Source organism: Argiope bruennichi, chromosome 9 (genome assembly GCF_947563725.1).
Source record: "Argiope bruennichi chromosome 9, qqArgBrue1.1, whole genome shotgun sequence".
In the NCBI taxonomy this organism is placed as follows: Eukaryota; Metazoa; Arthropoda; class Arachnida; order Araneae; family Araneidae; genus Argiope; species Argiope bruennichi.
This window is the reverse complement of record NC_079159.1, coordinates 39,078,373-39,105,915: the sequence shown is the minus strand read 5'-3', so window position 1 is coordinate 39,105,915 and position 27,543 is coordinate 39,078,373. Positions and strand designations below refer to the sequence as shown.

General features: G+C 27.2%; 1 protein-coding gene across 3 annotated transcripts in view; it reads left to right on the top strand.

Annotated features, from left to right (window-relative positions):
• LOC129984478 (uncharacterized) overlaps positions 1 to 19,820 on the top strand; it is a 90,117-nt gene extending 70,297 nt beyond the window's left edge. For all 3 annotated transcript variants that reach the window (XM_056094364.1, XM_056094365.1, XM_056094366.1), the window contains exons 3-5: positions 2,754 to 3,029; positions 6,942 to 7,249; positions 19,378 to 19,820. In XM_056094364.1, coding sequence (XP_055950339.1) covers positions 2,754 to 3,029; positions 6,942 to 7,249; positions 19,378 to 19,564 — 771 coding nt within the window. In that variant the 3' untranslated portion in view covers positions 19,565 to 19,820. The remainder of the gene's footprint in view (positions 1 to 2,753; positions 3,030 to 6,941; positions 7,250 to 19,377) is intronic.
• Positions 19,821 to 27,543: the final 7,723 nt, after the last annotated feature.

The following is a 27,543-nucleotide window of genomic DNA, read 5'->3' as shown; positions in this document are numbered from 1 at the left end:
ATCCAAGTGTGACTGTTGCACCAATAAGCACTAAACTAAACTAAATTTTAAAAAAAAAGGGAGAGATGAAAACAACGAATTTTGCAATTTCTAATATATATAATTTTGCTCAATGCGGGAACTCATAGTAAAAATTGACTCCAGAATTTTAGAAGGCCCTCAGTAATTAAATGTTATGGAAAGGTCCTTTTTATTCCTTCATCGAAATATCTTGATAATTAGATAATAATGCTCTGAACATTAAGTTACATTTCTAAAACCAAAACGAATCATGAATTTATTTTAATAAAACGGTCTAAAAAAGTTTAAATTTCCAGAATTACAAAAAATATACTTTCGTTAACAAATTTTTTTTCCTAAAATTGCACTCTACTTACTATTTTCAAATCAAATGACATTGTATTATTTTCTTTATGTCAAAACAAAAAAAAAAAATTTCAAAAACAAATGCAATGTTTAGAAGTCATATGAAAACTATTTTGGAAAGCACCGCATAATTATGAATATGAGCATGACTAAGACAATCCTTGAATCTGTTTTGCATTTTCAAAGCATCCATGGCAACCGAATTCGAAAATACGTGATCCAGTTGGAGTTTTAAGAAGCTTATTTGTTGAATTTTATTAAGACCCTCGGATCCTCCAACCCCTGAGATCTTGTGATGAATTAATTCCCTGAATAATAGGTGCATAGTCATTTTACAGAATAAAAGAAATTCAGAAATATATTTTAAATTTATAAATATTTCAAAATTATCAAATATTTTTTCTGCGTAAAGTTGTGTGTAGATTTTTGTGGTATCGATTTTATAAAGAAATAAATTTACAAGAAAGGAAATGTGTAAGAGAGAATGTGTTTCTAATCCTTTTTATGAAACATAATTTTTTTGAAAGATGATCTTTGGGAAAATGTACTTTTATATGACTCTTATAATCTGTAATAAAGGTCAGAATAGTTACGGAGTTATCTTTCCTATTATCTTAATGTCTTTAGTCACGTTACCTGTTTTTATACTATATATATATATTTTTGTTGAGATGAAAATATGGAAAAGATATTAAAGAGTATAGTTTCTGTTTTACAATTACAAGAGCTAACACAATTAAATTTCAAATTAATCTCGGATATGTTTTTTAAAATCTAGTAAACAAAGTTTGCATTTATCTTAATGGAAATGTTCATAATACAACATTTTTTTTTTTTTTTTTTTGCAAATTTAACATCATTTTCTAGAAGGTTGGATTGAGGCTAGACAATATTTGAAGTCACTATATTAGAAATTTTACTAACAATTTACATACTTAGACTAAAATCTAGCTCGTTTTAACCCTAAGTTTACCGATACCAGTTGAAAATTTTCCCTTTCTGATTGTTTTATAAGTAACCTGCTACTTTTGGCTATCGTTTTGGGGAGATATTGGTTACATTTAATTTCAGTTAAATCTCTTAGGCATAACTTCATGTCCATGATTCCGTCAACAAATAGTTTTTAAGCAACTAATTGTCTTAGGCAATAGAGTCGGACCATTTAATTAGTCTTGTATATGTTTCCTTCATTCCGAATATGAACCTTTCTAATAAAAACTATTCACATGATATCAAAGCGCTATAACAATATTAATTGTCTATTTTATTTGTCTTCTGAATTTTACGATAAGCGTAATTTAATTTTTTTAAAATTCGTCCTGTAAACTACATTGATATCAAACAGAATCATTTTTCAACAGCTGAAGAAAACCATGCAATGAAATGTTTGATAAAGCAATGAAAACAGTTCAGGTTTCTGGTTAATAATGAAATGCTACTATACAAAACAAATTTTTAAATAGCGGAAACTTTGAAAAAATCCGTGCCACTTTTGCATTGCAATCATTAAAAAGAAATTTATTTTTAAAATTTTCAAATGGGGAAATATTTATTAGTATGCAATAGTATTTTCAGAGGTTATTATATTCGGAAAAAATAACAAATTTTAGCTTAATTTCTAACTAATTAATTTTTAAAAAAATCGCTTCAAGGTGTAAATTTTCACACTCCAAACTACACATTGTGTAACTGTACGTCAAACAGGTTGGTCTGTAGAGCACCGGTATACACACACATTAATTCGCTCTCTCCCTCACACGCACGCATGCACGCACACACACACACACACACACACACACACACACACACACACACACACACACACACACACACACACACACACATTATATCTTTATTATTAATAGAGGTAGATATGAGAAAGAGACTTCTAGAAGAAACTTTTTTGATGTTTATTTCAAATTAATCTTTATTTTAGAAATATTTAGAAAGCAGTTAGACTTTTTTGTGTAAGGCTTTCACTAAAAGAAAGAATAAAGGCGCGATCTTTATTGTTATATGAGAATAACAATATATATATATTTTGTCTTTTATGTTATTAACATCTGCCTAAGATGAATGATCTTACAAAGTTCATATTTTATGCAATATATGCTATCAGTGTATAGTAAATAAGTCGAAGTACGGGCAAAATATAATTAAGAAATATTGGTTTTATACATATAAATAAGAACAAATTTAAAAGGGTCGATCATTTAAAGCTTTTCATACTTGTAGGAATTCAGACCAAAATTATATACAAATCATTATTATTTCTAAAATATCTTCTGGCTATTTTACTTTAAAGTCTGTGTTTTCAATGCCTTCAAGTATGAGAAGAAACAACACTACAACTATTTATATTCTATAACTATCTACTCCTTTTTCAGGATTCTTGTGGTTGCATCTGCTCCAGACCCATCTCCTGGGCCCAGTTCCAGATTCTTCCCCAAAATTTTCAACCTTGCAGAAGCTTTACTCTGGCTCTGAGAGGTGGACAATTTCACTCCTTCCCGGCGGATTACTTTTACAGAGTTGGACATGTCAAGGACTTTGTTCTGGATGTGAGCAGAGTTAACTTCCAATACCTAAACGACCCTGATGGAGAATCGTCTCCTTACAATGGCGTTACTTTTGATGTCAGCGCATATTTAAGGATGCATGAGGTAATTTCTAAAATATGCTCTTAAAATTTTTTTAAATAAAAAAAATGAATATTAGAAATAAATTAAAATGAACATGAAAATGCTTTTCGAATAAAAAGGTATTAATGTCATGAAAATATTTAATCAAAAGTTGGCCTTCGTGAGTAACTTGACTTAATCAGAATTTATATGGATGAATTAGGAAAAATCACAAAAAGGAGCTACGAATATAATTATCACTTAATAGTACAACTTCTCTTCTGTTTAAACAGCAATAAAATAATGATAATATTGCAATAGAAAACTATTCTATGACAATTGACTTGGAATATCAATACAAACATATATTTTTCACATAATCGTCCAATTTACTGCTTGATACATTTTTCAAACTGTTGGATTCATTTGTTCATCTTGGCGTAGTAAAAATCTTGTACCTATGCACTCAATTTTGGCAACTGTTTTGATTTCATTATATATATAGAAACTCTTTCCTAGAAAACGCCCTTTCAGTTAGTGAAAATGGGAGTAATCACTAGGAAATAGATCGGGACTATATAGGAGGTGGCATCATATTTTTAATTTGAAATTTTGCTTCAAATTTTGATTGCATTGGGTAAGGCGAGGCTAGGTATTTTCATGTAGGAAATTAACACTTCGCTTCTTTGATTTTTTGTTTATATTTTCAGAGTTTCCTATGCATTTTGGTGATTTAATTTCAGTAAATTTCTCAGACAGAAATATCTATTGTTCATAAAAAGCATATTACACATCATGGTTAAACAAGAAACTAATTTACTATGAATTTAGGGAATTCAGATGGTTGCTATAAGCATTCTGGATTTAAAAGAATTTTGATAACATCTATCAGGGCGACAATTAACGCTTCCGTTGCCCATATTAGAAGAAAAAGACCTTTAGGTTTTCTTATATTTTCAAGTTACTGGAAGATGAGATATATTTTTTCCCCTTGAACGCTCGTGGCTTTCTTATCCGTATATTTTCATTTTGTTATTCAACTTAATCACCATGTATGGGATAATTAAATGGGACATGGTTCTGTCGTGACTATTATATTGATTTGAGCAGAATAATGATTTGAACAAAGATGTAAATGAAATCTCAATCTGTAATTAGTGTAACAAAGTAACAGCTTTGTACTCCAGTCGAATAAAGTTTTTTCCACGAAAAAATACATAACAGTAATTTTATTGATTTGTTGTATGAATTATTCAAAACAGATCTGTAAATTTGAACCTAAATATATTACCGGATAAGAAAGGGGGGGGGGGATTTTAATACTTCTTCCGCATCCAAAAGAAATTAATGATTTCTAAGGAAAAGTATCAATTTCTCATAAAATGTCTATACGATAAGATATAAAGCGCAATAATGAAATATATTTTTAATTATTGCGCTATTAAAAAAGTAAGGAAAAATATTTTTTATTTCTGTTAATATGAGTCAAATTTTTAGATGAATAAACGGAAAGAAAAAAATTTAGATCAATATCTTTACTTTTTAAATCGATTTTGTTGATTAAAACAGAATAATCGGACAGGTCTATAAATATATTCTTATCAATCAGTAATGAAGGAGTGAAAAAAATTTTTATTCAAAAATTTTGCTTTACATTTTCAAATGGTATCCTTTTCGAACACTGTGTTGAAAATTAAATTTGTGGTGATTGATATTCAAAATAATTAATTAAATAAATAAAAATCATAAATAATAAAATAAAATAAATAGAAAAACCGAACACGTGGGTGTAATAGTCATCAGAATAGGAATTCAGGTTTGATAAGTGGGACAAAATATTAACTTCAAATTCATTTTTCACAAATTTTTATTAAAAAATTAAAAAGGATTATCAAAATCCGTATTTAAAAAAAATTACTCGTGATCTAATTAAAGTATTACTTTTCAAAATTCTTTGCTAAGGCATGCTTAATAACTACATCTTTTTAATTTAAACTTTTCATCTGGGACGAGTAGCTACTCACTTAAACGCGAGGAAGGTGCACACTTAGATGCATGATCAGATATTTAGCCCAAAAGTATATATATATAAAAAAATAAAACTAACGTTAAGTGTTTTATCACTTTTGGATACATTTCATGACAATTAGATTGATCTATTAATGAAAGATAAAAACTCTTTTCTTACAATATCAGCATTACATATAAGTCAATTGAAGTTTTAGTTACAGTTATTGACAACTTGCTTTTGATGTACTTGAAGTTCAAGATATGAACGAATCAATCTTTTTTGTTCTAAAAGAAATATAATCTTCGGCTTTTTAATTTTTCATTTTAATAATGACAAATTGTTTCAAATTTTAAAATCTATAATATTATTCAAAAACAATAATCGTTATTAGTTTCTGCACCCACATTCATCTAAAACTAACAGAAAGATACAAACGATTTAGGAGTGTGGATTGGATATATGGCAATATTTCACCCTGGTTGAAGTAATATATTTACCACTCTATTGGAGGTATCATCAAAGAACAAATAGCGCCTTTCATATTTCATAAAGGGTATAAAATATATTCATTATCAATCACAAAAGGTTTAATGATTTCTTCTCAATTCTCCTAATATTAAAGAAAAACTTTTATTTCTTTATATAGACTACCTAAAATGGGCATATTCTCACTTTTTTATTTTGTAGAATAAGAAGTTTTCTCCATATATAATGAATATTTTGACTGCAGTTGTTATTAAAAATTACTAAAATACATATTGATAACTATTATCAGATGCTTATGTTCATCACATTCTATTTTATATTCAGATAAAAGTGAATTCGTATCATATATCGAAAATATATGTGTTTTTTTTTAAAGATTCCAATTGATATTTATTAATCCATCAGTAAATTCAATGGCTCTAAAAAGTAAAACAACTATATTTGAGCTAAAAGGAAACCAGAGAATTTCATCAACGCTCATCGGTTGTTTATGCTTTTGATGAGAATTGTTTAAAAATTATGAAACGGATAAGAAAAATAATAAATAGCTTTATGATTTTTAATTTATATTACTGATTCTGAAATGAATGATATTGTAAATTTAATTTATATTACTGATTCTGAAATTAACGATATTGTAAATTTAATTTATATTACTGATTCTGAAATGAATGATATTGTAAATTTAATTTATATTACTGATTCTGAAATTAATGATATTGTAAATTTAATTTATATTACTGATTCTGAAATGAATGATATTGTAAATTTAATTTATATTACTGATTCTGAAATTAATGATATTGTAAATTTAATTTTTATTACTGATTCTGAAATTAATGATATTGTAAATTTAATTTATATTACTGATTCTGAAATTAATGATATTGTAAATTTAATTTATATTACTGATTCTGAAATTAATGATATTGTGAATTTAATTTATATTACTGATTCTGAAATAAATGGTATTGTAAATTTAATTTATATTACTGATTCTGAAATGAATGATATTGTGAATTTAATTAATATTACTGATTCTGAAATGAATGGTATTATGTATTTAATTAATATTGCTGATTCTAAAAAAAATGATGTAAAGAAAGTTACAATATAAACTATTTGAAACGAATATCAAAATAATTTCAATGAAAAATTGAGTAACCTAGTTATGCTTTAGCATAATCATAGTCAATGTTGTAGACTATGCTTCTTAAAGAAATTAAAATTCTGATTTATTTAGAAATCCAAATGGATGATATTTTGATCTATTAATAGTTAATATCATTTAAAATATAATTTTAATATTGTTATCAGAGTGAAAAGAAATAACACTTTTTGAAAGAATATAAGTAACCAAATATGTAAATAAAATGAATTAAATTTATAAAACTAATAATTTTTTTCTCCTAAAATTAATAATTTTTGTTGCAATAATATTTTACAATGTTCCGTAGGTAAGCGTAAGCCGCGGATGGAACTGGGGCGCATTCTATTGGCTCGCACCTACTACTCGCAGTGCCTACTGCGAAATACAAGTCGTTCAAAGTACAGTTCCTGTTTTAACCTCCGACTTTGGACGCATTTGCCAAGGGGTGGTCACTGTGGCCAACATAATTTCTTCCGGGTTGTACGCCATAGAAGATCGCTCCTTTGCACCTTTCACAAAACTGACGGAACTGGACTTGTCCGGCAACAGGATTCAGGAAATGCGAAGGTCTTTCTTTTCATACCCAGCAAGAGAATTGCAAATAATCAATCTTTCGTAAGTCAAGATGATTTTTATTTTATTTTAAACAGCATAAATTTTTTTTATGATGCCAACTAATAACAGAAATTAAAATTATTCTTTTAATATAGACTAACTTTTTCTCAATTTGTGAAATAATTCAAAATTTAAACTTTGTTACATACCAATGCAAAGTAAACTAAGATACTAAATAACGGAATATAAAAATATTTTAATGCAGAATGAAAATTTAACTAGAGAATAAATTAAATGTGTCATGATCTTAATTCCTTAAATTAATGTTTAAAGTAAAAGGCGTCCCAATTAGCGCAATAATTGAATTTGCTAATGTTCGTGCAGTAAAGTGTTGGCAATCCTATTACAAAAGCCATATGACAGTTGATAGTTTAGGATTAGTAAAATTGGAATATTACACTATAGAACAACGTGTTAATGCAAGATTTAAATTAAATTTAAAAAAAATATAGTTTTTTTAACCGTAAAGTACATGGGATAGGGTCATGTATGGAAAAAAAATATAGGCCAAATGGCTTCCACGGCTTTTCTGGTACATGCACCCTTCGTCGAAATTTTCCATGACTATTTTGCATAAATGTGGCCGAATTTCGTTGATTAAGGGTTGGATTTCCTCTTTGCAATGCACGTGTTCTTGTGGGCTGGTTAACATAAACCTTTGACTTCAATTAACCTCGTAAAAAGAAATCCAATGGTGTTAAATCACACGATCTGGGAGGCCAATTCTCACATTTTTGAACTGTGGCTGCCAGACTTTCATTATTTTTGAAATATGGTTCAACAATGAAAACACGTTGTTCTATCGTGTAACGCTCCATTTTTACTAATCCTAAACTATCAGCTGTCAAATGTTTTTTTTAATAGGGTTGCCAACACTTTACTGCACAAATGTTGGCAAATATAGGTCTTGCATTAATTTTGGGACACCTTTTATTATTCAATTTTAAATGATAGTAATACTAAGAATAAGATTATACTCCATAAAATTTAATTTAGAATAATTTTAGCACCCAAATTCATCAAATTATAACAGTGTAATATTGTATTTTTAATATAGAAATAATTTCGTGTCTTTTAGAACAATTTTTTAAATTAAAAAAAAATTGGAATGCTTTGATAAAACCGGACAGCACACTTATTGAAATTCTTCCAAAAAAATTTCAAAAAAATAACACATTTATTTTTGAAAAATATATTTTTGAGCATCTTGTATTCGGATAATCGCATAATCGGATTAAAGAAGTTTGATCCAACAGTGAATCATAAAAAGTTCTTTCCTACTTTATGCTATAAAAACTTTTCCCTACTTTATGGGACCCTATCATTTTACATTGATGTTTTTAGATTTTAAGGGAACTTAAAATCTTAAATATTTTTTTAATCTGGATTTTAAAATTGAAAAAAAAAAGTGTTTTACCCTTTCCCATTTCATTTCGTAAAATGTATCTTTGGCGATCGCCACTGGCGATAATTATTCTCATCTCCCTCCCCTCCATTTAAAATGAACTAACCCATCACAAACGTGATTATGCAGTTGATAAGAGAAAACCCATTGTTTATAGAATTACTAGGGAACAGAGACATTCGAACACATCGATTTCTCTCAATGAATGAAATCTGAATATTTAGGGAGATAACAATCATGCTTACTCATCTGGGATATTCAACGAGATTAGCAACATTGTCCCTGATGAATTAGATACAATATTGAAAATAAATTTCATAAATTGTTTAATTACAATAACTCATTTTGCAACTTAAGTTTCAAACATTTGTTTCATTCAGTTATCATAATAAGTTCAAATAATTAGAATATTTGTCATTCTCAAAGTAGAAACTTTTTAAGAAAAATCATGGATTGATTTTACGTTGAAATTAGGTTTTCGTTTCTGTTAGTATAGTCAAGAATTTAAAACCACTAGGAGAAGAAATGACCGATGAGATAAAATGTAATTAAATAGCCCCCAAAAGTATTTTATATTACAACTTTTATAAATGTTACTGTTATGTGGCTTCCAAAAAACCGAGCTTAAGCGAAATGATTAGAAAAAATTTACAACAGTTGACAGATTAAGCGATTTCCTTTTTTTCCAATTTGTAAAATTTACCAGCTGCAGATATCTCTAATAATAACTATCATATGAAGATATCCTTCTCCTCTACACCTTCATAAAACTGTTACTCTTTAACAGGATCGCAAATACTAGGAGTGCTCAGATTTTTATTTTCATAGTCCCACAATATAATAAAGAAAATCTATGCTTGACTATCAATAACATGGCAATGGTGGAGAATAGCAATGAAATAACGATGTTAGGCTTGAATCTAACATTGTTAGTGAATCTAAAACACAATCTTCAGTGATTTTTTTTTTTTGGCTATTAACAACTGGCATGTGGTTAATTCAAAAATACCCTATTATCTACCATCATATGAAAGTTTTTGTTTTACTGATTTTCGCTGATTTTTATTCGCTAAGTACTTTTATTATTAATGAGATTCATTCCAGGTTTTCATTCAATTTATTCCTTAACAATTCTAAATAATCTATTATCCATTTCAAAATTCGAATCGCTTCTTAGCTGATTGATAAGAATGCTTGGTGAATAGAAATGCGATCTTCTTAGTGTATTAATATTAAGTCCTTTATCACGATTAGTCTAATTTTATTAAATACTTTTCTCGTGATTTTCTTACATTAAGGAGATGTGTTTGCCTATGCTTATTAATATAAAAAATATATTTTCAAATATTCATGACTCACATTTTTATATCAGAAACAATGTTTGCGTCTAGAAGGGAAATAATTTTAGAGGCAATTGAGGTTGGAAGATTACTGAATATATAGAAATATTAAACCGAATATATAGCTATAACTAAATGAATGTATATTAGTGATTGAATCTATATATCATATAGGCAATTGAGGTTGGAAGATAACTGAATATATAGAAGCATTAAACTGAATATATAGCTGTAAATAAATGAATGTATATTAGTGATTGAATCTATATATCATAGAGACAATGGAGGTTGGAAGATAACTGAATATATAGAAGCATTAAACTGAATATATAGCTGTAAATAAATGAATGTATATTAGTGATTGAATCTATATATCATAGAGGCAATTGCGGTTGGAAGATAACTGAATATATAGAAATATTAAACCGAATCTATAGCTATAACTAAATGAATGTATATTAGTGACTGAATCTATATATCATATAACTTAATACATAGATTTATTAAATGGATGAAAAAAAAAATCAGATCTTAAAATTTTCATTTTTAAGTTCTTGGGAATAAGAATTTCAAAAATAATTTTTTTTTGTTAAGTACAAATATTTTTTTCTGCAATACTATCTGTGAATTATGTTAATGGATAAAAAAAACAAATCAATTAAAATCAACGATAATTGTTTGCTTTCGCTATAACTGTGACAGGAAACACAACGTCCTTTTTTTAACGATCGAAGCTAGCAGAGTTTATGTATCAATTCTGGAAGAATTGCTTTGCAATCCTACTGAGAATTGGCGAGGGTTAGACAGCATAGACAAAGCCCTCTAAGCTATTGTAAATGACTTATTTCCCAAGAGGAATAAACGGTGCTTAGGAAATAATTTCCTTTTCTTATATAGATCATTTGTAAGAGATTCGAAGCATGTATAAAATGATTGAAATGTTCGAAAAAGCTTCTGGAATAGACGCAATAAAAACTGTCTTGATATTGCCTAAATGAATCACGGGAAAAATTCAGACTGTAGATTGTCATTATTTAATTATGTAGAAATAAGCACGAATCAACAATTTTTTATTCAAAAAAGGCAATATACATTTAAAAAAATATTGGATAGCCAATACTTATAAAATTAGAATCTTTTAATCAAATTTTCATTCATTTTCTTATTAGCTGGAGTTTAAAAAATTTTCTACAAATTCATCTTGTGGATGGCCCTGGATTTTTTTAATTGTTTTGGAGTTTAATCATTAATCATTGATTAATTTAATCATATTTTTATTTCATGAGTGTGGCTCCATCTAGCGGTTAATAACTGAGTTCAAGATTTTATGATCTTGATTATAATAAAGGATCCATAAAATTATTCCTTAATAGAATCTTAATTATATTAAGAGATTTAAATTAAAGGCTGGAAAGTAATCGAAAAAAATAATTTATATTTTTAAAAATAGTTATAAAAGTGTGTTTTTTAAAATTATTTTAATAGGCTAAACACTTTTTCTTGATAAATTGGCGGTTCAAAGCACAGATGATAATATTTTTTCTCCTTTTATAATTAGTTAAATGAGGAAATAAGTTTATCATGTGCATTATTTGCAAAAGAAATTTATTGAATCATTCTCTTGATTCTGTTAAAATTTTAAAAAATTCTCTTTCTGTTTAAATTTTAAATTCAAAATATATATTCCTATCTCAAAAAGTATACGGAATGGATTTTGAATATTTGATAGTATGCCATCATATAATGCAATTATAAAAATTGTATATAATTTTATTCGAGTTGTATTAAACAGAGGATTCAATTTTAAATTTAATCAGCTCGAAATTAAATATTACATATTCTATTGCAAATTCTGAAATAATATGAATGTGAAGCGGGTAGTATTATTGTTAGATTAAATTTTAAATATCTTCGCTTGCTTTAAACGAAAAAAGATTTGAGAACTTTATAAAAAATTTAACTAAATCTTTTGGAAATATCGTTAATATTTTTGAAAGATGTTTTATATTATTAAGTACTTCCATAAGAAGTCAGTATAATGATTTAAAATCATGCTATCATTCTTAATTCTCTTTTAAAAAATAGAATGGTTGAAAGATTTATAATATGAAGAATTTTATTAATAATAGATAATTATTCTTGAACAATGTGAGACTTTTACGAATAAATTAGCAAACGAGGAAGAAATTATTAAAGAGCTTGATATGCATCTGCATACAAACCATGTAAATAATGTGTAATAAAGTTTATCCTGTGTGCTAGATATGCCAATCTTCGAAAAAAAATTGGGAAACAGAATTTTATATTAATTTAGCTTGACATTAATTCTATATGAATGCCGTTGCGTTAAAATTCGGAGATACTATTTATCTGTTCAGAGGTTAGTTTGAAAATCAGTCTGTCTATCTGTGAACACAATAATTCAAAAACTCTTGGAGCTAGATAGATGAAATTTAGTATATAGACTTACAACCAAATTTGTAGATTTTAATTCAGAAGAACATTTGTTCAGTACTTTGCTACCAACGCGCCAAGTTGGCAAGCGCCCATTCTAGGATTGCTCCTTTTTTGTAACTGAGCGGGTCATGACACTCCAGAACTGTTTAGAACTCAGAACGCGATGCTTACCTTTGGTAGCGGGGTGACTCCATGCCCCTTCTCATAGAAATAAACCGCAATTTATAGAAACATCGTTTTCATCCTTATAGCTACACCGCAATTCCTTAATTAATTTTAATTAGTTACGCCGCATTATTTAGTTCTCAATCTCAATTATGGAGCCATCATAGACCTTCACAACAACAGGTTTAGCCTCTAAAATATTGATTGTGATCAAATTTTGAAACAAATCTATCAAAGACTTGAGTATATGCCGATTTGCACTTTCGGAAGCATGAAAACGCAATAACACGTCAATAGAACGAGCTAAATGAATGAAATTTAGAATGTTATCTTGCGACTTTCTTGCCAAATTTTGGTTTCAGCCGATCAGAAAATAGGAGTTCAAATTCGCTAAAATCAAAAGGGGTATTTACTAGATAGATTCCAGTTATAGAGCCATATTTAGTAACTGTTATTGGCTAATATGGCATGCAAGCCATTGTCGGCCTTACTCAAAGTCCATAATTTTATGCGGGTTAGAGGGAGGAAGATAGGACTTAAAATTGGAGAGTTGCGTGAAAGATTCGGGGAGACAACTTCCACTGACTTTATATATATATATATATATATATATATATATAATTTTTTAATATGGGCTTAAAATGATATCGGCATCATCATAAAAATATGGATAAATTTAAATATTTGTGTACTTTTAACGAGTTATCTTAGTACGTAATTCCCTTTGAAATGTATTCTTGATTCTTGCCACTGTTATATTGAATATTTGTTTATCTTGAGATAACGAAAACTTTAGGTTAGAACACCGAAAAAAAACGCTGTTAATGATTTTCATTTCCTGATATATTCACAGTTAAAAATGTGAAATACATGAGAAACAACCTTTTTAAAATCATTCATAATCTTATTATAAAAACGCTTTCTTTTTCGATTGAAAGTCTTCGCTACAATTTACGCCTACCACCTGTCAGTATATCGTACGGGATAAATGACAGAAACTTGTTTGAGGATACCATTCAAGTCAAACCGAAGCCCAAACACGGAAGAGTGGCCAAAGGAAAATACTCAATAAAAATCGATTTGAGAGAGATAAAAAAAAAAGGCTATAATTTAAGTGAAAACTTAGCCAAAGAACAGTGTTCTTTTTTCGAGACATCTTCTATACATTGATTACACTTCCTACTTTCGGATATAGAACCGATATTTTTTTTATAAAATGAACCGCTTCAGTATTTCTGCAGAAGCTGATAAAGTGGTTTCGATGCAGTAGTAACTTTATTTAGAAATAAGAAGCAGTCAATATTTTTGAAATAATTGGGCTAAAAAATAAAGGGCTTTTTATATTTTTGAAGAAAATGCAGTAAAAGTTCGGTTGAGTTTTTACTTGTATATTAAATAAATAAATTACATAGGTGAAATTTTATATAAAGAATTTTGGTCTTACCATAAGTATTTCCTTCTGATTTTGCTAATATTGTTTTATAATTTATTCAAATATCTCAAAAAATTAAAAAATTATTAAACTATGTGAATACTTTAATTTCTGGAAACAAGAAAAAGTAGCTAATTGCAAAACTATATGATAGCAAATTTATTTATGTGTATATATATACTAGTAAATATATTTATAACTACATTCACTTTTATGCCAGTAAATGTATTTACAAAATAATAAAAATAATAATATATTTTTTAAAATCAATGTTAAAATATTTGTATAAAAATATCATAAATACTAACATTCAACTTTGAATACTTATCTGAATTCTCCAGGTAATATTAGATCAAATACTTATAATATTTCATAATTTTGTGTAAAATGCTAAAGAATTCTAAGCAAATGAAAATTTGTACCCCGAATATTAAATTAGAATTATCAATTTTTTCAGTATATTTCCAAATATAGAGAATCTTTGATAATTATACTTAATATCCTTTGAAATCAATAATAAATAAAAGAATATGCATTTTTAAAAATAATAAAATTATATCTTATATTCTTAATGAATTTTTAAATTTACAAGTTAAATTTCTCATGAAGATAGAATCTCATGAAGATTTTGTATCCACTCGAAGGAGAAAAATTCAAATCATCTCTTCTCCAAATTTCATCTAATTGCCACAAATAGTTTTAAAACATTCAACATTTATACATTTATCGAAAGATTTCGGATCAATATGATCTTCGCATTTTTCAAGGGCAACTGAACTCATATATATATATATATATATATATATATAGTAAAAAGTGACAATGTATAAGAAATTCTTAAAAGTAATTTAAAGCATTAATTCGTAGAAACTTGAAAATACAAATCGGCAGTATAATGTTAATTATGTTTCAATTATAAAGAAAAGTTTTAGAAAATAAGCATTTTACTTTTATTTTTTTAATTTATCCAAAAACTTTAATTTAAGATTGATTGTTCTATTAATACAAATTGTTGAACTTAAAAAATAATTTTGATTAATTTAAATAATATGCCTTGAAAATATTGTTTATTTATTATCTATATTCAATTGAATTTATAATGAAAGCATGAATTGCGAATTTTTAGTTAATCTTGATTCATTTCTTACAAAAAATAAAAAAACTAATTTTTTTTAGATTAATTAGGTTTAGTTGACGATTAGAATAGAAACCTGAATAAACGAAAGAATTAATAGAATGACCTATATGCTTTATTTGTTTATACTGAAACAGCCCCTAATTCTCTTTTTAGCTTATCGTAGTTTATTCTGAACCAATTTGTCTAAAGTTTTAATTCTGATCATTTTTCATGATAAAAAATAAGTTAAAAGGCAAAAAAATTAAAGATTGCATTTGGAAAACTCGAAGATTATGCAAATGTAAATATGTAGATGGCAATTTACATATTTTTGAAGAGAATATTCTTCCATATCGAATGACGTTTAAGAAAAATTAGCTTTCATAGATTTCGATCAATGTTTGAATACTCTTTTGACGGACAATACAGACAGTTCTGGAGGAAGTCTCTTAATATTGAAGCGCATACTAATAAATCTTCAAAAAGTATTTTGGCAACCAGCATATTTTGAAAACGAAATTGGGATATTTGAAGTTTAGTACTTGTCGTTATAACTTTGACGACTCCAGATTTTTCATTTCGGAGCAGTTTTACTGCTGAAAAAAAAAGAAGAGAAAAAAATTCTGAAATATCTAAGAAGTGTTCAGTGTTTCCTAGCCTGAAGAAGAGAACTTTGTTGTTCGATCTAAATTTATGAGATTTCTGAGATTCTGGAGTTAGAATTTTCCTTTATTTTTGGCAACTCAATAATTGGACAAAAATTTTTTTAAAATATCGAAAATCAATTATACTTAGAAAGAAAAAAATTAAAAGTTTCCTGTAAGGTAAATTTCAGATAAAACAGGTTCAAAAAAATAAAAGGAAAAATGGGATTGATCTTAGTTATAAATATAATTTTTGATTTTGATGTCGTTTTGAAATTTCAAAAATAAGATTTCTTCTTTAATTTGACATGAGGAATACTATTTTGAAGAATAGAATTTTTTACTGAATAATAAGGAAAAATCATTTATTATTGAATGTCATCGATGAGTGGTTTCCTAAAGTATTCTAAAACTCAATTCAAAACAAAATCTTGAAATTATATTAATCGAATTATATATTTAAAGGAATATAAAGTAACAACAACATTCATTTTCGTATAATATTAATCATTTCTCAATGGAAATGATTACAACTTAAAAATACCATTTGATATTATATACCACCTAACTTTTTTAAAAAAAATTTCCAACTCTTTTGAAATAGTTTTTACTTGTTTCAAAAATTACCACCTAAAATCAAATTATAAAATAAAATACATAAACGTAAAATGTAAAAAAATTGAAAAATATAAAGTACCCACATCTACAATTAAAGATAAATAATTTGAAATCAAAATTTAAATTCGTTTTGGAGACAAATAAATAAATTTAGGTATTGTATAAAATAAAATATTGTTTTATGGTCTTTGTGGATATTTGTATATAGATCGGTCACAATAATTTCTCCCAAAAAGTAAAAAAATAGCGACGAGAAATTTATATATGTCATTTAAGCTCCATTTCTTGATCAGCTGGATTTTTTTTATATTCAAAATCAATTATTTCTTTAAATATTTCATTAAATAACAAAAATTAAATCACACTTTTTGTTTATTGCGTAATTTTGGTCCATCTTTTCTGAAATAATTATTGAACGAAAATGATTTATATATATGTCTGAAGAAAAAACAATTAGTTTTGCGTTTAACATGATCTAAGCAAGTACTATGAATTTTACAACTTTACATTGTGAACATTTACAAAGTTTTAAATACTTCTCATCAGTGATTTAATTCTGTTGTTGTTGTTATTGTTGTTTCTTATGGCGCTTGCCACTTACAAGACCGCTGTATTGAAGACAGCGATTAAGCCGGAGGGGGAGTGTTTCTTGTTTTTATAGAATTGCCAACTAGGGCCAAGAGTACGACTTTGCTACTCACGCATTACTCATTCGCTTGCACAACCCCTTTTTACAGGAGGACACATTCACACATCTCACAGATAGAACAACGGAAGAACAACCATGCCCAAACCAGGAGATTTAATTCTATTCAAGGTTATTGTTTTCAATTTTAATCCAAGGAAGAGAAGCATAGGTAGACAGAAAAGGAACACGATGTGATTTCTTTCCTAAGCAGCAGGAAAAAAAAACCCGCCAAAAAATGATGAATATTGTATTTACAATTCCCGGCAATGAAAAACTATTATATGAAAGTGTTTTTTTGCCAAGGAAATGATTTGGAGGATAAAATGGACTCTCTAAGTTTCTACTTATACCGGTTGGGAAAAGATGAAGAGAAGAGTTTAGCTGTTTGTGGGAAGGAATTGCCCTTTTTTATTTCCAGAAATAAGGTTTTGAAATCCGATTCACATAAAATATTTATTTGTAATCATCAAGATATAATAATCATGTGAGAAGGAATTGCCATCAGTATATTTTTAGTATTATTATATTAGTTCTTTTCAGCTTCATAATTTAATTTCTGAACAGTGGTTTAATTTTAGAATTTTGTTTGATATCTAAGAATTTGTATTTCTTTATCCAAATTAAGTTGAGTTTAAATAGAATTGATTAACAAAATATAGTTTATTATGAGGCATTATTCTAAATAGAACAGCACACCAAACTATCCTCACCAAGGATTTTAGATTTATTGCTATGATTTCAATGTAAAATTGAATAACATTTGAGGTGGTGAAAGATGATACGTAAACATATTTATTACAAAAAAAATTAGGATAAAATTTAGGGAATATTTCTTTTATATTTTAACATATTTGTTTTAAAAATATGTGTGTTAAATTCTGATTTATCAATACTGCTAATACCTATAATGAAAGCATCTGAATATTTTGTTTGAAAATTCAGTTTATATGGCGAAACAATTGGGAGTATTATTAAAAAATTTATTTTACATGATATAAATACTTTCTGCATTCTTGTGTTTGAATTTAAATGTGTTGTAAGTAAAAAAACGCAGCGAAAAATTATTTTACTAAGATCAAAGATAAAATTACATCTATTAGGAATAATTCTCTTTTTTTTTGCTATATTTTGGTATAAATACATTTTTAAATTAGAAGTATTATAATGGAAAGTATTTTTATCTCCGGAAACGCAACTAGATTTAAAGTTAGTAATATATATATATATATATATATATATATATATAAATTATGTTTCAATTTCATTGGGGATAGTGTAAAAAATATGTTTTATATAGAAATTAAATTTTTGGATCATATTAAACTCTATGGGTTTAGTAAAAGAGGAATGAAAAGTAAAGGTTTATACTTCTTCATTCTATGAATAATTTTTTTGAAAAAAATCAATTAGTTTTTTTTTTTTTGCTGGGAAAGACATACAAATATCACAAATCATATTTTTGTTTCTTCATTCTTGACCATCAATTTAGTAAATTGATTTTACTGATCCAATTCCTGTGCGTATAATGCATTGCGCTAAGATTCAGTGTTAATATTACATAAATTTACTTTTCGTTATCATGCAATCACGATACAGCTCACAAAAACAAATGTTGTATTCTGAAGAATATTATCCTCACTGGATATAGGAAAATGATGATTCCATCTGTACATATTTATGTACATATACATCTGATGACTGTACATATCTGTACATATATATCTGATGACTGTACATATATGTACATATACATCTGATGACTGTACATATCTGTACATATATATCTGATGACTGTACATATCTGTACATATATATCTGTTTTGTATCTATATATCTGATGACTGTACATATCTGTACATATATATCTGATGACTGTACATATCTGTACATATATATCTGATGACTGTACATATCTGTACATATATATCTGATGACTATACATATCTGTACATATATATCTGATGACTGTACATATCTGTACATATATATCTGTTTTGTATCTATATATCTGATGACTGTACATATCTGTACATATATATCTGATTTGTATCTATATATCTGATGACTGTACATATCTGTACATATATATCTGATGACTGTACATATCTGTACATATATATCTGATGACTGTACATATCTGTACATATATATATGATCTGTATCTATATATCTGATAACTGTACATATTTATATGTATGTACAGCCGTTAATTTTGAAACACCACACATTTTTCTCTTCTATAATTCTTTCTTTTTGTTCCAGGTATAATAATATTCGCAACCTTCCACCAGACATGTTCACAGAGATGCCGTCTCTGCAAAGCATCAACCTGAGGGGCAATCCGATCAGCAACGTGGACGAGAGGACGTTCAGACCCATCTTCAGAACGGTTGAAATCATCGGACTCGAAAGTGAGTCGCCGTTGCCTTTCAATACCACTGACCAATGAGGGTGTCCAGCATGCACCGGTTGAGGTCTCAAAAGCATACTAATCCCTTGGGTACAGATCTGTGACTGTTCAATTAATTTTGTAAATTTAACTTGATGTTTGACTAATATTATATTTATTAATACTAATATAGAAAGTGAATGCGACTGTATTGCATTCATTTACAGCGGTCTACAAAATATGTCTAGATGATTATGTTGTCAATCATGCTATGAGAAACTGTTCAATAAAGGAAAAAAGAACATATCTTATGTCATTTATTCGCTTCACAAATTGGCTTGAATATTATATTACATAAGAATGAAAAATGCCTAATTTTTTAAAAATCTGTTTTGAATTTGTGCCATTTAAAATCTCATTTTTTGGCATTGGTTATAAAAATACATTCAAAAGTATTGTCCGTCTGTAATGTTGAAGGCAAATAATAAACTGAACCTTTTGATTAATTTGTAAATTATATGATATACATAGCATCCCTCAAAACAAAAAACAAAAAATTAATATATATATTTTTTTATTACAAAATTAATTATTTGATTAATTATTGTCAAACCTGTGCTAAAATTTTCCTATTGATTCATTATTTGTGAGAATAAATCTCAAGTATGTAAAATTTAATAAAGATTATATTTTTTACTTATTATATAAAATGTTAAGAAGTACACAATATAAACTTCGTAAATGAGAAAATTGTACTAAAAGTTAGCACTGGAGGAAATGCAATTACGTATTCGAACAACAACATTAAAAATATATATGAGAGTTGTATCCGTATATACTTTTTGAATAACAGTATTAAGAATATATACTAAATGTATATGAGATAATAAAAATAGTTTGAGATATTGTAATATGCAAATTCATCTTATTATCGGCAAATTTAATTTTTGTCAAAACGAAAATATGAATTGCACCAAACAAATTTTAAAACTAACAGAAGTTTTTGGAAAATTACTTACTGTAAAAGAAATATATAACACATTTCCATTTAAGAAACAGAAATTTTATTTCTGAATTCCCATTTTGAAGTTACAATTTTTCTTTTCTCCTGTTATACCTTAATTTTTAAAAAATGGACTCAAGGAAACCAACAAACCAAAATCATGGCATCCAGCATTTTTATAAGTTCAAATCTCTTAATTTCCAGATAACACCATCTAATGACAGATATATCCAATGCACTAAATTGTTTAGAGATACAACAGGGTATTTAAAAAAATGTTTAAATCTTAATATTTATAGAAACTATTCTAGAACAACCAATCTTCTATATTTTATTTAATTGAATTTCAGAAATCTAAATGTTATGATTATAAATGATTCCATCTTGACTATATTTTGACGGAAAAAGTTTGATAAGAGTATAAAGACATTAAAAACATAAGACTCTTTTTAATAAAATTTTTATATGAACTGTTCTATATAAAAATGAATTGTAAATACACTAATTAAATACAAATCTTCAATAAATGGATTATAAAGAATTTGGAATATTATAGAAATGAAATCATTTTTGGGGTCTTCAATTTTTGTCAATAAAATTGCATATTCAGTTTATCAAAATGATGCATGCTTCGAAGATTACACAAGTCTTCCGGACGCATGCCTATATACCCATTGAAAATTGAATACATATACAGGGTATCCCACAACGTATGCAACATCTAATATTTACAGATTCAGATAGAACAGATCAAGACGAATATTTTGATATATAACATGTGGTGTCCCCGAATATAGCGTTATAATCTAATTACACGAAGAACGTTAATTAGGAATCTGACAATTTGAATTCCAAATTATGACGCATACGGCAATTGCACAACATGGAAGATTCTCTAGATTATTATTGCTACCACAACATAAACGGCGGCACGACGATCAAAAGTACGTATGAAAGACAAACAATTATGGGTTTATGCAAGATGTTGCTAGAGAACACGGCACTCAACAAAACTTCGATCTCTTAGCCGAAAATTTTCACCATAGACTGATCAGGCTGGGTTCCATCACGAAAACAGACAATGTTATCGAGGGGCTACCTTACTCCCGGATCTTAGTCCATGCGACTTTTTTATGGGAACGTTTGAAAGGCACAGTGTATTTCACATAGGCCTCAACATTGGACGACTTGAGAGGAGCAATTGGAACCTGGTTCAAGGAAATTGGATACACATGTTTTGCAGAAAACAATTGCGAATTTCGATTCCAGACTTCTCCATACCATTTGTTCGAACGGTCGACATTTCGAAAATCTGTTATATTGAAAATTCTCAATAAACATTGATTTTTACTGGATTTTTTTCTTCATTTCTTTAAATTTTCATAACACAAGCTTCACACATTAATTAGACTATGACGCTATATTCGGGGACCCTACATGTTATATATCAAAATACTTGCCATGACGTGTTCTATCTGAATCTGTAAATATTTGACAATGTACACCTTGTAGACAAAAGTATGTATTCAGTTTTCAACAGAGATTTCAAAAACAATTCATTTATAATTCTATACATGAAAGCAAAAACATTTTTTGAAGTTTTTATACTAGTTATGCTTGCATAAATAAAATTTTCTGCAATATATATATATATATATATATATATATATATATATATATATATTTGAAAGAATTAATATTCACTTGCTTTGAAAAAAATAATTTGAATCACAAAAATATTATTAATTACAGAATAAGCGCATGAATACATATTGGCAAAATGTATACGTATGTAATGTAATCTTCATGAAAATAAAGTGAACAGTTTTGAAAAGAATTCTTTGGTATAACCAGAAAGTAAACTGAAGAAGGTTATTAAATAAAATTAAACCGTAAAAATTCAGCACAAAATATAACTTTTTTAATTAACTTATATTTAAATTCTGCTATTTTTAATTTATCTAGAAATGTATCAATGAAGAAAACCATTTTAGGTTGTTTGAATTATTAATTTTTCCTCCAGAAAATACATTACGCATTAAAGATTTAAAAAACATTATTGTATTATATAAAATCTTTTGATGTAAAAATAATTGTTTACTCCAATTTTAAACAAATAATGGAGAGAAAGTAAATTAAGAAATTTATAGAAAAATAAGAATGTTGCTATCTTTTTTCTGTTAATGATTTGTTAGAATTCTTTGTTAAGAATTTATTTAAAAATTTTAATTAAAAGTATTTTTTTTAATAAGTTATCTATTTTTGCCTGAATAGCGATCCATGCATATACACAAACATACATACATATATATATATTTTCCTTTTTATTATGAACAGAGATGTTACTACTATACTTATTTATAAAAATAATATATTAAAGATAAGATGCGAAGTATGTATATTTATTTAACTATAACTCGATCTTTTTTTGTTAAATAACATTGGTTGACTGCTCGATTTTTTTTATCTGTGAATACAATTGGTTTAGATAAATTATTATTTACCACAAATATAATACATTTATTATTGTAATACATCTATTATGTTAAAATTTCCCGGGAAAAATATATTTTAAAAAAGCTTTTCTATATAAATATGAAATCTGTGGCAATTCTAAAGGGTTGGAAGAAAAACCAGAAAAAATATGTACTTCATTTGCAACCATAATACTACAAAGAGTTATGCAAAAATGGTTGTTTCAAATCTAGATAAGTCTTTTTATTACGTTATTAATTGTTTCTTTTCTTTTTGAAAATTAATATGGTGATCCAAAGCTTGATATCTTGTAATGATTTATAGCGTTTTTATATATTTTAGTCTATGATTTCAAAAACTCTCATGCCTTTTCCTTTTTAAAACTTTTGTTGCATTGAATAATGTTAAAAATCATTTATTTTTATCTAGCCCTCAGTTAAAAATAATTCTGTGCCTTTAATAAAATATTAAATTTCTAAAGACATATAAAATTATCTAATTATCTATATCTTTAAAATTAACTACTAAATACAAATTTCTCATAAGAATTTCTTTTACATTTTGTATGTTTTGGACTATAAAAATATAATTTTAATATCAAAGAAAACACTTTGATAAATCTAAATATTATCTTTAATGTATTACTACAAAATACAGTAGTTGTGAAAATAGATAACGAATACTTAAAAAATGCAATTTTTGCAATCGACTGCCATTATACTTTAATTTTTCACGGTATTTTCAAGGCTGCAATAGAAATCACATTAAAAAAAACATGAACACAGAAAAAATAGCTTGGAATTGAAAATAAAGGGTGATCAAGAAATAGCAGGAGGTGTTCAGAGTCCTGCAGAGTGTTATGTACTGGATGAGATATAACAAAATTTGGCCACCATACACATTAAAGTATGCGGTTTCGATTTATAAAGAAAAAAAAACTTTAATACCAAAACACACTGATAGGGGAAATCCTAGCTCTGCGATCGAAAACTGTATTATGTAATTTGCTTATACAGGTATTTTGTGACATGACATGAAGAATTCGCCCGTCGATTGCGTTGTCACTACGTGAACGCTCCTTAGTCAAGCTGTTTTATCAGCGGGATGAAAATGCCAATGCTACTCTTCGTGAATACTGGCTGTTAAAATAGTTACATAGAAGACCGATGACCATAACTAACTTACGAAGAATGGTTGAAAGATTTGAAACAACAGGAATTCTTGGTGTGCAACCAGGCCGAGGGCGTAAAAGTATCAAGTAGGAACAAGTTACAATTGCCATTAGGAATCAGGCGAAAGTAACAAGCAGGTTATCAGCAGTGCATGTTCAATATCATGTCAAACAGATATCCCATTCCCGATGGTGCAGAAGATATAGCGAAAGATCCTGAAATTTTACCCGTATAAGATAACACCCATTAACTGATGACACTGATCAGAATCTTGTCAATTTCTGGTTGTGGGCTCTTCTGGTTCACTTGAAAGGAGTTGTGTATCAAGGGAATGTTCCAGACATTCCTAATTTAACAGATCATATAATGTTGCATGCAAGACAAATAAATGCCGATATATGCTGCGATCCACCGTCGAAAGCCTCGTGTACAGCATACATTAGTGGGACATCAAGTTGGTGATCACCTTGAGCCAAATTTGTAAGTTGCTATGATAAACGTTTTTCATTGGTATTTAATGTATTTCCATTTACTGTTTTCATTGGCAGTTATGTATTCTTGTTCCACATATTATGCCTCTCTCGGCGTTTTTTGGTACTATTTTTTTTTTTTTTGATAAATCGAAATTCCATACTTTAATGTATATGATGGCCAAATTTTGTTATATTTTGTCTTGTACATAACACGCTACAGGGCTCCGAATATCGCCTGTTATTTCTTGATCACCTGTAGAACTGAAGGAAAAGTAAAATTCTTGACTAAATGGTTGCATTTTCTTTGGGTAATATTTTACGGCCCTAAAACAAAATCAGGAATTTATGACGAATGGATATCGAAAATCGTAAATTTTAACAATTTTAGATTTTTATGCTTTAAAAGAGCACCCAATTGTTATAACATAAATGCAGAATTATTTTTACGTGCTAAAAATGACATTTGTATTTGGAAATATCTGACAATGTAAAGGAGGGGGGGGGGGTAAAAACCTAAAAATTTTGAATTTGAATTAAGTATTTTTTTCAAAACGGTGTTATAAATATTGTTTTCTTGAAATATTTTCTCTAAAATTAATTCTTTAAATATAATATATATATATTTTAATTCTCTAAATAATATTTTCTAAACATAATAAAAACAATTGTTGAAAACAAAAAGTAGTATCACGAAGTAGAATCTACATACTTGCCTTTCGTTTTCCAATATTTTCTGTAGTCGCAATTGCACCAATCACAGCAATGAAAACTTTTTACAAATAAAAAGAACCTGAAGAAAATCGAGTAATTTGTAGAAAATCTTTCACGGTATTCAATTTTTTCTAAGCGCACAATTCATTTTCTGAATAACAATTTCGAAAATAATATTATATGCTTATAATAGATTCGTTTATTACTCAACGTTTTTCTTCTGGAGTTCTAGAAAACACTGTTATTTTAAGTGCAATAATAGAACGTTACGAAAATTTAAATATATACTCACAAAATTTTGGGAAGGCGAAAAAAAAAAAAAAAAAAACAGATTCTTTGAAAATGTTATGTCTTCTCGACTTAATTTTATTTAAATCCTAATTTTATTAATCCCGTAATCTTATTTAAATCCTAAATAATTTCCTGATTTTTATCTTAATTTAGCCAATATTAATTTCATCCTAAAATATTATCTTATTCCCTGATCCAATTTCACTTTTTTTTTAATTAATTCGACATGCTCTCTATAAAAATGCTAACTTCGGCATTTTCTTACGCTCGGAGTGAAAAGATAAAGCTCCTTATGCTTGCCACATTCTTTTAAAAATACTTAAATTATCCTTTCATAAGGCTACACGTGTCAAAGAAATCCCTATCAATAGCAAAATTAATGAAGGGAAACAGTTTTTTCTCTTTTCCTCTTGCATCGCGATGTAAACGGACGTCAGTTTTAACTTCATCTTATTCCTAACTATGCTTACCGTCTGGCTTTCTGACATATTTTCTAATTCTTTGTACGTAAATTATATCACTAGTGGAGAAATAAATTCTAAATCTTAAAATGTGAAAAATAAAACCTTTCCCCATTATATAAAGGCATTTGAAAATTTTTGTAATGATATTTGAGAACGGTATTTGGTAAATATTCAAAAATATATGATTCTTAAATTCCATTCCAATGATTTATGAAATTCACATGAAAAGCAATCTCCGTAAAAATTACTTTTTTGTTTTGTTACATATCAATATGCGCAATGGCTTTGAAATTAATTCTGTAAAAACTGAAAAAGAAATCACAAATTTGTCATTGAAATGACATTTCCTATAGCTTAAGAGGAACAAGAGTTTATAAAAGTATTGATCCGCGCATAAATTTACTTTGCAGCTTTCTTCTCACTTTTTCTGCTTAAAATGAGAAAACTCTTTTAAAAGCTCAGAAATAGCTGATTCTAAATATAGACAACAGAATCATTAAAAAAAAATTATTTCAGTATAAAAATACGAGTGATAGCAACAGGATTTTGTTAAAATGTAATCTGTTTCGACAGTTAATAGTTTCGTTTTCAAAAAAATAAAATAATTACAGATTCAAGTTCTTTCCTTAAAAATACGTTTTCCTTTATTCTAAAAACAAAACGTTTCTTAATTAGTTGATTGCTTATTTAAATTTCAAAATACTTATTATTTCTAAAATACATGAATAGTTTCAAGAAAGTTTCCTTTTTAATCCTCGTTTATTGTTTATAATAAGAATAACCAACTTGATTTTTATATTTCCAAAAATATTCAATAGAATAATTATATATATATATATATATATATATATATATATATATATATATATATATATATATATATATATATATATATATATATATATATATATATATATTAAAAATAGCAATTTATCTACAAGCTCAATATAAGTGAAAGTCATTGTAGTTATGTATCTTTATAAATTACACATTCCTGAACCACTGGGACGAATGTGAACAAATTTTGTACAAATATACTATATAAGGCATGAAAAATAATAAGATAATAAAATTAATTACATATTCAATTAGTTAAAAATGTTTTAAATTTTCAGATTTTGAATTGCTCTACCTTACTTTTTAATTTCTCTTTTATTTTAAAGCGTCTTTTGACAATGATTTTATTAGACTTAAAATAACTGATTTAAACATACTTAAATTGATGATTAATTCGATCGCTCAAACGAAGAAAACCCTTCTTATAATTCATCATTTATGAACAAAATTTGCTTGACCAATATAACGAATATTAATTACTTAAGGAAAAAAATTAACCGTTTTTAGCTTTTAAAAATTGTGTAGTTCATTTGATATTCTATTTTTAAGTAAAAGCAGAACATGAAAGATTTATTCAATTAAAATATTTTGCTTATTATATTTTTTTATAAAA